Genomic DNA, 16,035 nt, shown 5'->3' with positions numbered 1-16,035 from the left:
CACACACGTGGGTTTGTGCTAATGGCCATGGGCTTCAGTGTGGCATGACGAGATGAACCAACCGGTGGGAGGCCTTCGCTCCAGACAGGCCCAGCCCGTAACAACAGGCGCAGACTGCTATCCCAATTGGGGAGCTCCCCCTGTCGACACACGTATTAGTCGCCCAGCGTTACGTCAGTTGGAGACAGGGAGCTGTTTGAGCTTGGAGCTATCTCCCCTGTCGTCCCGCGTTTCCCCTCTACGCCCTCATTACGCTGAGCTGGTTGCCCCTTATTACCACAACTCCCACCTCTCGTCCCCATATCCTCTTTGGCCAGCAACTTGTGGAAATTATTGCTCTCATGTGAGTTTGATCCCACGCTGACTCGATCAAGCCACCCACTTGCATTTGCTTGTTGACTTGAACCTGGCCTGGACGAGCTGAGTGGCCTGTGACGATCTCACCCACGTCCAGCGGCCCCCCACTTTAGGAGCACAAGCTCCCAGCACAACGTAGAGACACGAGCCGCTGACTCGCCTTGCAGACTTCAGAAGGCGGCCTCCCAGCGAAAGCACATCTCACGTATAAAAACGAGCCTTGAGTCCTCTCTTTGAAGCTCAAGACAGGAAGAAGCTGTATCGACACCACTGTGCTTCGTTCCCCTTGCCAACCACCCAACATGGTTCACCTTAGCCACATCCCCAACCCCGAGGACGTCAAGGACCACCTCGCCGAGGAGCTCAAGAAGGTCCATCTCGAATCATTCGAGAATGATGACTTCACCACCTCGGTCTATGGCTCCAAGTTTGCCTCCCAGGACCTCCCTCGTTACGAGATCCCCGACGGGGAGATGCCGAAGGAGGTTGCTTACCGCTTGATCAAAGACGAGCTGTCCTTGGATGGAAATCCCATGCTCAAGTACGTCTTGGCTGGCACCAGGCCTTCCTTGGTCATATTCGTGGTCTCGAGCTGACTATTGATGTCCGAACAGCCTTGCCTCATTTGTCACCACCTATATGGAGGACGAGGCCGAGAAGCTCATGGCCGACGCCCTCTCCAAGAACTTCATCGATTACGAGGAATACCCAAAGACGGCCGAGATACAGAAGTAAGGCCTCTATACACATTGCACAATTCAACGCGAAAAGCTCAACTTTTCGCTTGATGAAGACATTCTTCTGCTGCGGTCTCATGCTGACTCGTTTCTTAGCCGATGTGTCAACATGATTGGAAAGCTCTTCCACTCCCCGACTGGCGAGGGCTCTGGTGCTATTGGCACCAGCTGCGTCGGCTCGTCTGAGGCTATCATCCTGGGTGTTCTGGCCATGAAGAGACGCTGGAAGAACAAGCGCAAGGCCGAGGGCAAGTCGACTGAGAACCCCAACATCGTGATGAATTCAGCGGTACAAGTCTGCTGGGAAAAGGTAATGACCTCTACCATTCAAAGGATGAAATAAAAAAAAAGGAAAGGAAGAATAAGTGTTACTTTACTAACAATATTTCAGGCTACTCGATATCTCGAGATAGATGAGCGGTAAGATATCCGTCTCTTTTTCTACCTCTTCCCCAGCAGGTTTCTCTCGATTCATGGGCCCATCTGAGAATCAAGCAATGACAAGACACTGATACACAAACTGCATAGGCTCGTGTACTGCACCGAGGAGCGTTACGTCATCGACCCCAAAGAGGCCGTTGACCTCGTCGACGAGAACACAATCGGTATCTGCTGCATCCTCGGAACCACTTACACAGGCCAGTACGAAGACGTCAAGGCCGTCAACGACCTGCTAATCGAGCGCGGGCTGGACACTCCAATCCATGTTGATGCAGCCAGCGGTGGCTTCGTGGCTCCTTTTGTGAACCCTGGTACGTGGATGCCCATGCCCGGACTTTTGCCCCATATCTTCCACATCCTCTTATCTCGAACTAACCCCTCTCAGATCTTGAGTGGGACTTCCGCTTGCCCAGAGTCGTCTCGATCAACGTCTCGGGACACAAGTACGGGCTTGTATACCCAGGTACGCCCACCAGTCTCCTCCGTGTGCCCTCTCAACGCGCCTTATATACTGACCACATGACAAAGGTGTGGGATGGGTAGTATGGCGGGATGCCGAGCATCTTCCCCAGGAGCTGGTGTTCAACATCAACTACCTCGGTGCCGACCAGAGTTCATTCACTCTGAACTTCTCCAAGGGAGCTTCGCAAGTGATTGGACAGTACTACCAACTGATCCGCCTGGGCAAGAAAGGCTACACTCAGATCATGAAGAACTTGACGCGGACCGCAGATTACCTCTCGGACTCCCTGCAGGCATTAGGGTTCATCATCATGTCAGAGAAATCCGGAGAAGGTCTTCCACTGGTGGCATTCCGCCTGCCACCCGATGCGGATGGAGAGAGGTCCTATGACGAGTTTGCCCTAGCACATCAGCTCCGTGTTCGAAGCTGGGTGGTGCCGGCGTATACGATGGCCCCGAAGACCAAGAACCTCAAGATGCTGCGTGTCGTGGTAAGGGAGGACTTCACCAGAAGTCGATGCGAGTCCCTCATCACGGATGTCAAGCTTTGCATGCAACTTCTTGAGCAGATGGACAAGGATGGCGTGAAGCGTCAGCAAGAGTTCATCAACAAGCACCACCTTCACAGTGGAAAGGCGACCCATAACCACCCCAAGTACAAGGTACGTCTTGGGGACCATCGTCATAGGCCAACTTCTACTCGCTCAATTCTCCCCGTTCTCTCCCATGTGTCACGGAAACTCTTCGAGAACGTGTTGCCATGTGAAGCCCGAATACCAGCTAACTTTTCCTTACAGAATGAGAAACACTCTCTCCAAGGCAAGACGGGCAAGACCCACGCCGTTTGCTAGAAGCTGCCCATCACGTTTACGGGCGTCTACAGACTGAGGAAGATCGAGCCTAGAAATCTACACGGCTTCAAGTCCTTGGAATGGGAAAATGGGTAGTTGGTCACTGTCATCATAAAAGGCACATCGGGATTTGCAGTGAATTACAGTGCGATACAGCGCGTAGTGCGAGATAACAATACAAGCAACGCATTCCCTTCTAGAAATGGTCTACATTGTCTTTTTGGCCCGTTGTTACACGAAAAGGCTTATGTGCTAGGTCACAAGCCAAGTCATGGGACTAAACACATGACTATGTAGGATTTCTGTCTTCCCTGCACCAGCACATCTTGGCCCCCAAACCCGACGGATTACTCGCATCCGGAGACGAAGACCCCCCTGACAGCCGGCCGGATCACTGCTACCGAAGACCCGTGCCCTCTCAATGGTACTGTGCAGTTGGAAGTCACCCCCGCCCTCCCTCCTTTCGCTCTCGCCTCCTACCCCTGTAGCTCACCACATGTGCCGAACCGACGGGCCGCCTCTTTGACCATTGCACGGACCCCCGAGCCGGGGGCCCCCTCTCCCACTTTCCCAACTCCCGAGTCAAACCTCTTGTGTGAGTTCTAGGTCAGCCTCACCGAGACTTCGTATTGGGGAGGCCATGGTTACACGCCGTGTAACGGTGGGGCAGGGGACGGGTGTTATTGCCAAGGGGGAGAAAATGTGTGACCCGGAGCAAAAGAACAGACCTCAACAACTGACTTGATTACCCTTTTTCGAAACAGCGCCGGCAACGCAGGTAACCGGCCGGGTACTATATCTGTCGGCCGGAAGGGGATCAGCAGTGCTGACGGGTCGGGGTGGGGGCGGGCAGCACGGGGCAGAACAGGAGAAAGGTCCGTTGAGGAAGATGAAGAAGTGGTAACGAAGGCTGGGAGGATAAGCACTTGGGATGCTCGTGCCTTCGGCCGAGATTAGGGAGCTGTGGGCGACAAGGGGCTGGTTTGCTTATTAGAATTTTCATGCTGACGGGGACTGGCATGCCCCCGTCCCCCAAAAGGCTTGCGGGATGTCGATGTCGTGCCTGAGATGGGTGACGATGTCTGATGATGGGACACTGCCGTGTACGATCTTGGGGAAACAAGCAAGTCGACCCGACCGGGGCTCTAGACATCGGCATCCCGGGGCTCTCGGGGTGGCTGGTGGTTGGCTCTCACTGGGGAGAGGTCCAAACCTCTGCATTGGCACCAGACATAGCTCGGCATGCCCGCCTCTTCCAAGGTCACGATGCACAGCAGTCCACCTCCGTCGCCTTCAAGGTCCGGAGTGGTCAAAAAAAGGTTTGCAGTGGTTTGGGTAGTGTGGGTCGTTTGGGTATGTATGTCTCTTTTCAGTTCGCACAGTAAGGTCCAGCGTCCTTATAGAACTTCCGGCAACTAATTGTACACAAGGACAATTATGTACATCCCGAGCGGGAAGCTCTAGACTGTGAATTAGATCGAGAGTCCTGCCAGCCAGATAGTGAACATGTACAGTGGCCCCATGTCCCCTTGTCCGTATTCGCATCAGCACCTGCTCCTCGCGTCGGTGTCTCATCCTCCTCACTCGTCCGGAACCGTCCCACCACCCCCCTTTTGCGCCCTTAGCCTCGCCGCCAAGTACCAACAAAGTTCCAATGTCTGTGTCCAGAGCAGGTCCTCCTCGCCTCAGGTGATGGTGTGGGAGGCCCGGGCATCCCGCAAAACACTCACGCAGCAGTCAGTCAGAAGAGAGAAATGTCGTGAGATCCAGCCGTTGAGTCGAGGAAGAAATTAAACCATCAAATTGCCGGATCGAAGCCCTGTCATGCACAGTCGCGGGCCAGACCACCACCTCGCCCGCGCCTGATCGAGCGGAAACACCCCCCCCCTTTCGGTGTGACATGAGCGCCTCCCCTCTCCCCTAATTACGCTTGCTGAGGAACAGAACCAGCCGCGCTCTCAACCCAAGCCCGCACACAAGCGCCCGTGAACAGAAGATGCGCAATGTCTACCTTCTTAACCAGAGATATCTCCAATTGTCCCGATCCTTTCCCACCCCTTCGCGGCCTCCCAAGCGCCCTTCATCCTCAAAAGAAAATGTTGTATGAAATAGGTATTCGCACTGATTAAGACTGCCGGTCGCTCGGACAAAAATGAAACATATTCTCGGAGCCAGGTATCGTGTATTCTGTTGGCTCGTCTCGTAGTCGTACATCCATCCATGCAATACACACAGCTGTATCTCCCGCAAGTAATGTTCTCGTGGTGAAAATTCTCCACGGTAAACCCATGAGACCCAAGGGCCGAGATGAATGCAGTATGCGGAAGGGTTCTTCGACCTGAGGTACATAGACGGCGTTCTGTTATCGTAATCGTAAGTGTTGGTCGGGTCCCCTCCGAGATGACAGTGTGTTATTTGTTTTTAGTGCGAAACTCAGATGATGTTCGCAATGCTGATCCTGTCCTGATTCTTCGTCTTGCCCGTCGTTGGGCTATTGCCATTGCTTCCTCCCCCGCCGCTGGGACCAGCTGCTGGAGGCCCCTGCCCCATCCCCGGTTCCATCTTGACCTGCAATGGCGGTCCCGGCGGCGGCGGTAGGGTGGCTGGTCGTGCATGGGCCCACGGTCCACCGCTGGCCGGCGCCGTAGGCGTAGTCGACCCGGATGACAGCCCGCGGATTAAGCCCTCCACTCTCTCCCATCCCCCCCAGTCCCGGCTCTCTTCCTCGCTCAGACCGGTCCTGGCTTCCGAGCTAAACAACGCTCCCTTTCCGTTGCCCGAAGAGCCGCCTCGTACCAGCCCCGGGCTGGGGGACTGCTGAGCCTGGGCATCCCGTTCCCCGCCCGCCCAAACCCATCCGGTCTCTGGGCCTGCCTGAAGATCCGCACTGACGTAGACGAGCAGCTCCTCATCCCTGAGTAGAGCGTCCTGTAGCGGACTAGGCTGCGGTCTTCCAGCGGCGGGCGGCGGCTGTGCAAGGGTTTGCGGGCTGCTCCTGGCGATGTAGGCCGCATACTCGGTCTTTTTGCCCGCTAGCACCGCCGCGAAGAACGCCAGGAACCGACCACACGGTGCCGTGACATCTCGTCGAGTGCCGATGGCGGCCAGTGCGCGGATACAGGCGGTGGCTGCATCCAGGTATCCCGCGAGCAGTAGGAAGAGTGTGCAGCGGAAGAGGTGCATGGCGAGCAGGGCAGTTGCTCCGTCGGGAAGCTGAGGCGTGGTTCGGGTGATGAGGGAGGCAGTTTCCAGTGCTGTGTGGGTGCACTGTTCGATCGCTGAGATGCGGACGTCGGACGGACAGCTGGGCGTGAGGTTGTGCCTGTGGAGCAGCAGACGCGCGTGGAGAAGATATATCAGCGGATTGAGGAGGTGCGGGCTCAACGGCACCTGGGACGAAGGATCGCATGCTGGCGGGAACGTTCGCAGGCAAGATGCGAAATGCGAATCGAAGGTCGCCAGACGGGTCGGTGCAACCACGGGGGAGGCAAGGGCCTTGTGAAGGGCACCGTATGATCGCACCACGTTGATAAGTGCGAGCAGCGAGTTCGTCAGAGGCTCGGCTCCTGCAGGGACTGTCATTCCGCCGTCGTGAATGTAGGCGTCGTCAACGCCTGCAGGAAGAGACACGTCGCAGTCAGAATCGTCGATTAGGAGTGGCCGTCCCAGCTCCACAGAGAGGCTGCGGTCAAGAATGTAGATTGTCCACCAAGCTCTCCGACGCATTTCTCCCTCGACTACCGGCCACGGCCCCGATTCGGAATATAGCCCTATGTCTTGTGCAACTCGAACAGCGTTCCCTAGACAATTCCAGGCTGCGGACTTGAGGTTCATTTCGCTGAGGAAGATTGCTTGCAAAGTTAGTGTCCGCGCATCGTCGAGTACGAAGTTGTTGTTCCACGGATCAATTAACTTCCGTGACATTTCGAGAAGCTCCGCACCGCGGTATGAACGCTCGCTTGGTACCTCGGGGGTGAACAGACTGCCCACTGCCAGAACGGCGAAGAACACTGACATGAACGACAAAGGAACACTTTGTAAGTTCGGAGCCCTGTACATTTCCTCGATGCCCTGCTCAAAAGTGCGCCAGTGGAGGATGGGAAACATGCTGTGCGTAGAGGTGAAGTAGCTGTCAATGAGCTGTTTCGTCGCCTGTATCGGTGGCAATTCTGGTCTCTGGGTGTCGAACAGCGTGGGAGTTAGAGAGTGACGATATTGCGCTGGCGGTTTCCAAACACCTTTGGAGAAATTCAACAAGTTCGATCGCGCCCTGGAAAGATCGTGCATGGGCGCGGGGCGCTTCCTCCTCTTGGGTTCCGCCCCAATGCTGGGGAGCTGAAGGGGAAGCTGTTCGATGCCCTCAGCGTCCACATCCAGCTGTCCGTCCTTTTCCGAGATCATGCGTCGGAGGCTATTGTTCTCCCTGCGGACGCGTTCGATCTGCTTCTCAAGGTCCTGTACTTGCTTGATGGACGACATGCGGCGATTCGTCTCCTTAGTGAACTGGCACTTGACATTCCGGCTAGAGCACTCGGAACAGCTTGTCGTCTCTGTCGCGTCGCACTTGACCTTGCGTTCTCGGCAGGCGTCGCAGCTGGGGTCTTTTCTCCTCTGGCGGTAAGCCCGCTTCTGCTGGACATTGCTACTGCTGGCGGATGTTGGCGGGAGCTGGGCATTGGCTGTTCCTGGTGTGCTGGCAACGGAGTCATTCGACGGTAGAGAGTCCCGTCCGATCATGGTCGTCGCTGTGACTGGAGTGTACGGCTGGAAGGACGAAGGCTGGTGAACCGGGGGCAATGGGGGAATGCCGATGGGGTGTGGTGCTGGCGCCGGGTTCGACCTCGCACTTGTGCTCATCAAGCCGCCCAAGTACTGGGCAGGCGGCGCTGGAGAAGTTGCAGAAGATACTGATGAAGAGTCGTATGACCTTGTGGAGGGGTTGGGAGATCGAGGATATTGGTTGTGTGACGCGGCTGCCATGTTCGACGATTCTAGAGACCAGTGACCTCTGGTCTTGTTCGGCAAGGACCCCACAAGCTCCCCAATAGGCGAGATTCCGGGGAGCTGTCTGTCGAGAAACATGCAGAGTTATATTTCTGGGGGTAGTCTGCTTGTCTTCTGTCTTTGGTCGGCCGGACCAGAGGACGACTTGTGGATGAAGTGAGGACTGCGATGAATGGGTGGCGGACTTGCTCCACCATCTACCTGCCTCCCTCTACGGCCCCCGAATCGAAACCACGTCTGGCCTGGCACACACAAAGACCGGTCGGTATCTACCAGGGCGATCAGGATTGGCAACGCAGAAATGTCTCAAGCACTCTCCAACCCAATTCGTCAGGGCACTGATAGGTGTTTCCTCTTTGGCGGTAACTTCGCAGTGCTGCAGTTCCTGTGCAACCCCGATGCGTTCTGGTCCGTGGTGTCATACAGCTGTTCGTCAGACTTTCCCTTCAGTTGGCTCTCGTGAATCTTCGATTCCACAATGGGCCCAAATAGGATCCAGTCCGTCGTCAAGCACGTCGACAAGCACAGTGCTGCATCTGCTGGTATGCGACTGCCCAGTTGGCGTAAAATCTCGCTCCAGGTTGCCGAAGGAAGTACCTGGCCGCTTCTTTCGGGGACAGGGGAGTTGGACAAGAGATTGACGTTTGGCAACACAATATCCGCAGCCAATCTCGCAGACTTCCGTACGAAAGATGCAGGTCAGTTCCACCGAGCCGTCAAGTTGCAGAGCTGAGCAGGCTAGAAGCACGTCCGGAATTAGTCGGCAAACAGAGAGAGGATCCTGCCGATGAAGATCGAGGAACATGCAAGCTTAGGAGACAGGGCTTGCGCAGGTGATGACAAGACAGGGAAAACGAAGAGTCTAGGCCTATGGGATGACTAGAGGAAAAGACGACTACTAGTATGTCGAAGGAAACGTCGACAAGTATGGCGCCGAGGTGAACTTAGCTCGGCTCGAGAGGGAGTGAAAGGAGATCTCCGTGAATCCATGCAAGCTTGACTTTGACTTGCCATGACAAGTTGGGGCCTGTAAGTGGAGATCGATGTGGAGGGAGGAGCTGTCTCGGTACGTACTGGTACCCTGCCTGTACGTACGTAGTACTGCGCAGTAGGCACCATGCACGCCGTCTCCGACTCTGCTGGTCCATCCGGTCAGGGGTTGCAGCTTGCCGGGGCTCTCCGCGTCTTAACGCTGAATCGGAAGAATTATCTGGAGAGATGAATCCTCTAGGCCCACTTGACGAGGTCCCCCTGGTGCACAGTGGCTAGGGCAAACCAAGAGATCTTGAATGCTGTTCAACAACCGGCATCGCTGGCGTGTTTCGCGGCCCAAGGGGCTGTGGGCAGGCGTTTTCTTCTGTGACCTGTAGACCTGCTAGTCATGGACCCCAGAGCAAGCCCCTGTTCCCCATGGTTCAGCATCTGCAGTCGAAGTGACCTATGCGTATACAGGAGCTGAATTAAGTCATGGGTGAATGTTGCTGCATTCCCGGTGGTGACAAGCCGGGCACTTTCCCGTTCCCAGGCTGGTAACAAAATAGAGTGTCGCTTCCAGACAACTAACAGCTGCCCGCCTCTGGGCGCCAGCTGACAGTCAGGCTAAGCAAGGACACATATCAGCTGAAGGCGGCAGCCTCCACGCTGCCCTCACCTTTGAGACCTATTGCATGGTGACTGTATAGTTAGCTGGCCAGGCGACGACACTTCATGGCGTTGCAAGATGTTACACTCAAGACTGATGAACATCCTGAAGTATCCAAACATTAGGTGCCATGCGGCTTCCTACCCCTTTTCTGGCATGTGGGTGCCATGCTTCTAATTATGACAAGGTTTCAACTGATGGCGAGCTAGAGGGGTGCCGAAATCATGTTCATGCGACTGGGAGACCCCTTCATGGGCTGCGCTTCGGCTGCCGCTCTGAATGGGTACTTGTCGATGGCTACCACGGAAGCTTGAATGGACGGACCTGAACCCTGCAGGCGCATGCGTCGCCAGTGTTGTGTTCCTATTAGTTGAAAAAAATGGTGTGAGACGTGTGGAATGTTGGCATGTCCAGCACTGTACTAGGTACCTATACAAGTGGTTGTAGCCGCGACCCTCCGTGCGCTACCCGTCGTGGCCGTTGATGACTTGCGCCGTCGCTTTGCTGGAGAAAACGTCGGCCTGGTCGCCGAAATCGTGTTAGTACCTCTGGTGTCTGGTTTGCGTTAACAAGGATGTCTGCGCTTGGTTCGGCACATGATATGCACTCACTATTGTTATAAAGACTTTCGTCCAAACCCGGTGTCACCTGTCTTATATACACTGGGGAGCTGTTGGCCCTGACTGTACACCACCTACGAATTCCGATTGCCTGTGGCGTGAGAATCTGACTGAGCTTGTTGTCCGCGAACCGCATCGGTACCAGGTACCGTAGTTCTGTGGTCTGGCTGGCTAGCGATTGGCGGACCCAGAGATCGGGGATTTTACTGACAGCGACGCCGCACCGGCGAATTTTCCCCACTGCCGGGTCAAGTCTCCCTAGAATGGACATGGCTGTGGTTGTGTGGAATGGATCCAGATCCTCCTCGCTTCGATCAATGAAACAAGGCAGGAGTTCGGCAACGCAGAGTCCCACACAACTCAAGATTGAGATATCAGGGGGTTCTGGCGACGTCGCCGAGCCTCTTTTGCAACACTGCCCTCGGCGCATATCATCCTGTATCTGATTCCTGTATCCGTCGGGGCGGAATATCGCCAAACAGACTGTCCGGCGTGGCTGGCTTGAACAAGTTGTCCGCCAAGCCAAGAGCCATGCGACGTGATTTCCCGCGTAGGGCATTGGCTCCATGTCAACGGCACCGTGCCCGAAGTGGCGTCGACGAGTCCACAGCAGAGACGTGGTCAGCCGGCCGTGCTTGCTCCGCACGCAACGGCTGCTTGCTCCCTGCCCACGGCCTGCAGCGCAGGAATGAAGGGGTGGCAAGCTCCTCGACAAGGCATGGGCACAGTTTTCTCAAACGCGTGGCGTTAGATGGCGCCGCCGCCAACTCTGAAAGGAATACATTGCGCTCGACGGGAATTGCTCGCTGCTGATGCGCGTTTCTCAAAGACTGCCAGGGACATTTGGCCAATTTGAGGCTTGTTCCCGGCTTCCTGGCTATGCAGGCCCTGTGGCTGTATGCATCTAGTAAGGGGTGGGAGCTGGTTTGGTCGGGACCCACTATACACGCAACTGCTCCGACTTGGCTTTTCCCAGGCACAAGGGGATGCGGGAAAGCTGGCAACGTGCCGGAGCGACCCATGTACGTACCACAGTACACAGCACCATGCAATACAGTATGCGGGACACAATCTACGTACATAGGTTCTGTAGCAAGGGCCAGATGGAACTTGCCGTGTGGTGACTGGAACAAGTCTCCGAAAGGTGACAAGGGGAAAAAACTGGGGGTTTGCTGACCAGTGGATCCGAACAGCCCCCGACACAGCCAGACGGAAGTCTACCGCGTGGTCCAGGGAGCACGGTGTCCTAACCGCAGACGTAGATACACGCAAAGGTCTAGAGCGTGTCCGACGTGGTGCCGGATCCAAGTACCGGGGCCCAGCGGTGGCAGACTATTGCGATCTACCAAGACGAGCTTGTTGAATTTTCGTGGTGCACTGCGGCACTTGTTGGACATCGTCTTTGTGTGACGGAATGGGCCCGGCAAGTGGTCTTGTCGCCAGTACTCCGCTCTCCGAGCATTGCTGTTGGGCTTTGGTACCGGTAGATCAAAGTTGGAGCAATCGCTGTCCCAACAACGGCGACCGGGCCACATCCAAAGAAGTGCTCATTAAAAGCCGCAGTTTTAGATGGGTGGCTGTCACCATGGCTTCGGTCCGTCGCTAGTAGCCCTAGGCAGTGGCTTTGGAACGGACACTGTGAGGCCGCACTCAGGCCTGTTCGGCTTCAACTGGACGAAGGCGAAACGGCAGAGAGTGTTGCCCAGGGTATGGAATGGACGGACTGACAGCACAGAATCTGCCCTACCCTTCTGCTGACTGGGTGTGGTAGTCTGGACGAGGCAGTTGTCTGGGTGTGTGGCTGACTTTCTGGCGTCCGGGCCCGACAGAGTAGCACGAAATGAGATGGTCAACGCCAGGGCCCGTGTGTTGTGCTCTCCGAGTCTCCGAGGATGGACAGGACTGAGGGTGATGACTGTTGAGTACTATGGTAGTGTCTGGGCGTTCCCCCGGCACGCCATGTGTCACCGGGCTGGACTGGTCGATCCGCCATCACCAAAGCACCGGGTTCACCCACAGCCAAGTGTCATGGCTATACCGCATGTGTGCGTGGGGCATACAGTAGCAGGACGCTGCTACATGGAATGCTTAGTGAGCTGTAGTGTAGACTGGACTTGAATCTTGATCTTGATCTGGCTGTCCGGTTCATTTAGTCTCTGGTCGGTCGGCATCTCCCAAGGACACGCAAGACTTTGACTCTGATCAGCAAGATCGTCAACGCCACATCATGCAACTTGGGGGCGGTGATCTGGTGGGAGCTGGCTGCAAAGACTCGCCCTCTGGAGGGGCAGAAGAAGGAGGGCAGAGAACAGAGCTGGGCAGCGCAGAGGCCCTGTGGCCAGGACATGGGTGCCTGCAGGGTTTTTTTAAGCTGGTCTGATCCTGTGTGCAGAGAGGGTGCCGACGATGGCGGCTGGTGGTGATGGTGATGGTGATGGCAACGTGTAATGGTGATGTACAGCAGTGACAGTCGACGACAGAACTCTGTCTCGGTTGTTGGACAGTTCAGCCCTCCATACGGCAAGTTGGAGCGAGGCGGGCACAAGCGGCCGGAAGGGGGGTTCCCCACACGGGACGGAAGAGATCCAAGTATCAGATACCTGGCACTGCGTGCCTAACTTGGTGATCCTTGGAGGTATCGGTACCTGCTCCTCCCTGCAACCCCTCCACAAACCTTCAACCTCCTCATTCGGATGTCACCACCAAGACTCGTTGAAGCACGGCAAGCAACCTCGACCTCCACTGTCCAACGCGCCGCGCCCGCCCGGCGCCCGCGCCTGCAACAGCGACCTCGCCTGCGACCTCGACCTCGATTGCGACCTCAACCGGAACCTCAAATTGTTGCTCCTCACCGGTGCAGTGTACCTCACATCCCAGCCCAACCATCATGGCATTGACACTGCAACATCGACGGCCTGGAGACCTATTCCCCAGGCGAATCATGCACGACATCAGGGCAGGACAGGCAATCAGGCAATGCTACGCTGGTGCCATGTGCTCCCAATGCTACGGACCACCTTCTTGCCTGCTGCTGCTTGTCATGTCATCTCAGGAGGTGCCACTCGTCTCATCTCATCTCATCTCATCAGGCTTTGACAGCCTGCTCTCTCTACACAGTACAGCTCACACATCCTGGAGCATCATACTGCCTGTTCGTATCTCTCTCCTTGTGCCTCTGGTCAGAGCCGAGGGCGTTGCAATTGGCGCCGTCTCCTGCGCCGTGGACGACGTGCACCCTACCTTGTCGCTGCCGCCCCATGCCTTGCATTGAGGGTTGTTGGTCTGTTGGTCTTCATCTCTCCCTCTCCCTCCAAATGAGCCAACTCTGCGCAGCGGTCGTTGCGTACATGTAACGCTGAGAGCACTGTGCTAGAGAATCACAAACTCGACGGGTTGGGATGCTCCAATCACTCGCAGCAGCAGCATAAATTGGACAACGTGAACCGAACTCCTTCGCTTACGAGATGCAAAACATGGTATTGGGCATTGTGCAATGCGGAGGAGCAGATGTGCTAAGCATACCATATGCTTGCCTTCAAAAGTGCGTCTCCGCACATGCAATCCTGTCCTCGACGATGGACCACAGCCAACATCTCGCGCTTCACCGAAAATGGCAGTCGATCGCGCGTCGTAGGATTTGTCTGGGGCACATCAATCTCGAGACCCACGGTCCAGAACATTACTGATTACAGCACCAGTACACCACTTCCAGGGTGGACTAGGCGCCACGTTTTCCCTGCCTCTGGCCGTCACTCGCAGCCTCGATGGCTCCTCTTGGCACGGCGCTCAACAGACGAGCCAACAACCCGCGGGTTTCATCCCACTCTCCGCCTCTGTTTGCTACAGCAATCATGTCGGGGGATTATCTCATGCCTGTTTACACCCAACATCTCCCTCCGAGGCCACGAATGAAACTTCTACGATCGGTCCAGGGGGTGCCCTGCCACCACATTCATCACAAACACACTGTAATGAGCACTAGCGGGAGGAATTGGCAGGATGGGTGCCATGTCGGCTGGCTTCAGCGCCGATCGAACAATCGGGTCTACAGCAGCAGGGCTCGCGCATGCATATACCAGACAGCCCTGACAGCCTCTGCCTCTGCGATGACACCCTTCAATGACAGAACCGGGCATTCCGCTCGCACTGCGCGCCAGAGCCCACAATATGAAACCCCGTTGGGCTGTACTGCATAGTACTGTACAGTAGCTACCTTCTTTGCAAGGTTGTCAGCGTCGGCTATGACCCATCAGACCCATGGGTCCCCGTTGAACCCCCAGCAGGGAGCGACGGCCGGTTGGCCGGGTGCCGATAAAGGTGGAGCGGCGGGCCCTTTGGCCGTCGATGTGCGCCCTGGCTAGCCTGGTCTTTTACCTGCCTGCTAGCCGGCCAGCCTCGAAATCACGACATCGGGAATGGTTGGGCCAAAGGCCTGGTAGCTCTTCCTCAGAAACACAGCAATGATCCCCTGTTTGCCGGAAGCCAAGCCCGTCCCATGTCCATCATGTCAACCCAGACCGACCACCTCTGTTCGAGCACACTGCGGAGCTGCACCCGTCCAGGAGACAGACACACACAATCAGTGCCAAAAAGCGCCATTTACAATGCACCATTCAAGATGGATCGCGGTCTGATCACGCTTACGATACCGGCTGTCGTCCAACCTGGATATCAGTGCTTGGCAAGCCACGTACAATGGCGAAGGAATCGGGACGGACGTTTTACTCATTCTGGATCACTAACGAATGATCTCGGGCGTTGACACGGGGTCGGGGGCTCAGCTGATGGGTACTTGGGTACGAGTACTCCGCACACAGTGAGACTGGGCAAGGCTTCCTCCGCTACAGCTCCGCCTCGGAACGGCACACGGGCGAGTCGTCTTGACTCCGCTACCAGCTCCGCTTTGTGTGAACCGAGTCGCCTCGCACTGAAGCGGACACTTAGGTTGCAGAACCAATCATTGAGACATCTCGGAAAGCTATCGTCCTGACTACATATTACACAGACCACTGCCCGTGTGAGAACCCACATCCCGCAGCTTCGGTACTCAAGTTGGCTTCGCAACAACCTTCGAGCCAAGACACGAAGGTTGGAGGCCTTCCTTGTCAGCCAAACGCCTTCCTTGTCAGCCAAACATCCGGGTCAGCAGCAGGGCCATGTCACGACGACCGTCGCCTGACAAACCTCGGTGCTTGCGGCGGATGATAGTCCCTTCTGTGTGAAGCAGCGAGATCCGATGGTTGGAGTTTTGGACACATGGTGGCCAATCACATTGAGTCGTCTTTTGTTGTTCCAGTGAGCTCAACGACTATTGCAAAGCAAAGCATCTGAGTCAACCCAACAATACTCGTGCCTCAGGGCATGAGTTGATCAACGCAAACGCTGATATTCGCCACTGGGACAGCTCTACTCTCTACTTAGACGCCCCGTGGCGCTTACGGCGCAACTACAGAAACATGCCAGAACGCCAAACGCCATTGGTGCAACAACCGGTGACACAAAGTTCCAGACCCTGGCTCCCGCTTGCCGCGCATAATCTCTCCAGCTTACTGGATGAGCCCAAACTATAAGGACATGACACAGTTTTCCAGAGCAATTGACTTATTGGCAAAGCCTCCAAGTGTCAACATGCGCGCTCTGTATTCCAACCTTTGTACTGCCACAAGAAATAACCGAGTTCCTCAAATCGGCACTCGTATCTACTCAGTAGCTGCCCACCTAGTCTCAGAGACCCTGTCGTCATTTGCACGTCATATACGACCTCGCTTCGGCATCGATAACGGCTGAGATATAGACCCACGTTCTAGAGACGGCGGCTACCAACAGGGGTCTTCGGAGTGTGACTCGTGCGTTTGAGGATCTTGAGGAGTACGTCCGGACAGTACGTAGTCAGCAAGGCACAGCGACCCTTTGACATGCCC

At 55.9% G+C, this 16,035-nt stretch overlaps 2 protein-coding genes across 2 annotated transcripts; one reads left to right on the top strand and one right to left on the bottom strand.

Annotated features, from left to right (window-relative positions):
* Positions 1 to 659: 659 nt before the first annotated feature.
* Positions 660 to 2,848, top strand: J7T55_006227 (glutamate decarboxylase; the record flags this gene model as incomplete). The annotated part of the gene is made up of 8 exons (XM_053141985.1): positions 660 to 898; positions 972 to 1,088; positions 1,191 to 1,404; positions 1,486 to 1,514; positions 1,623 to 1,846; positions 1,921 to 1,998; positions 2,064 to 2,659; positions 2,795 to 2,848. 8 exons carry the CDS (start codon positions 660 to 662, stop codon positions 2,846 to 2,848), a joined length of 1,551 nt encoding a protein of 516 aa, XP_053000993.1.
* Positions 2,849 to 5,281: 2,433 nt separating this feature from the next.
* On the bottom strand, positions 5,282 to 7,828 carry J7T55_006226 (fungal specific transcription factor domain-containing protein; the record flags this gene model as incomplete). The annotated part of the gene is made up of 1 exon (XM_053141974.1): positions 5,282 to 7,828. The coding sequence occupies one exon, from the start codon at positions 7,826 to 7,828 to the stop codon at positions 5,282 to 5,284; it is 2,547 nt and encodes an 848-aa protein (XP_053000992.1).
* Positions 7,829 to 16,035: the final 8,207 nt, after the last annotated feature.

Source organism: Diaporthe amygdali (genome assembly GCF_026229845.1).
Source record: "Diaporthe amygdali strain CAA958 chromosome Unknown NODE_1_length_4327563_cov_65_473760, whole genome shotgun sequence".
Taxonomy (NCBI): Eukaryota; Fungi; Ascomycota; class Sordariomycetes; order Diaporthales; family Diaporthaceae; genus Diaporthe; species Diaporthe amygdali.
The sequence above is the reverse complement of the archived record's forward strand: the minus strand, read 5'-3'. Positions and strand labels throughout refer to the sequence as shown.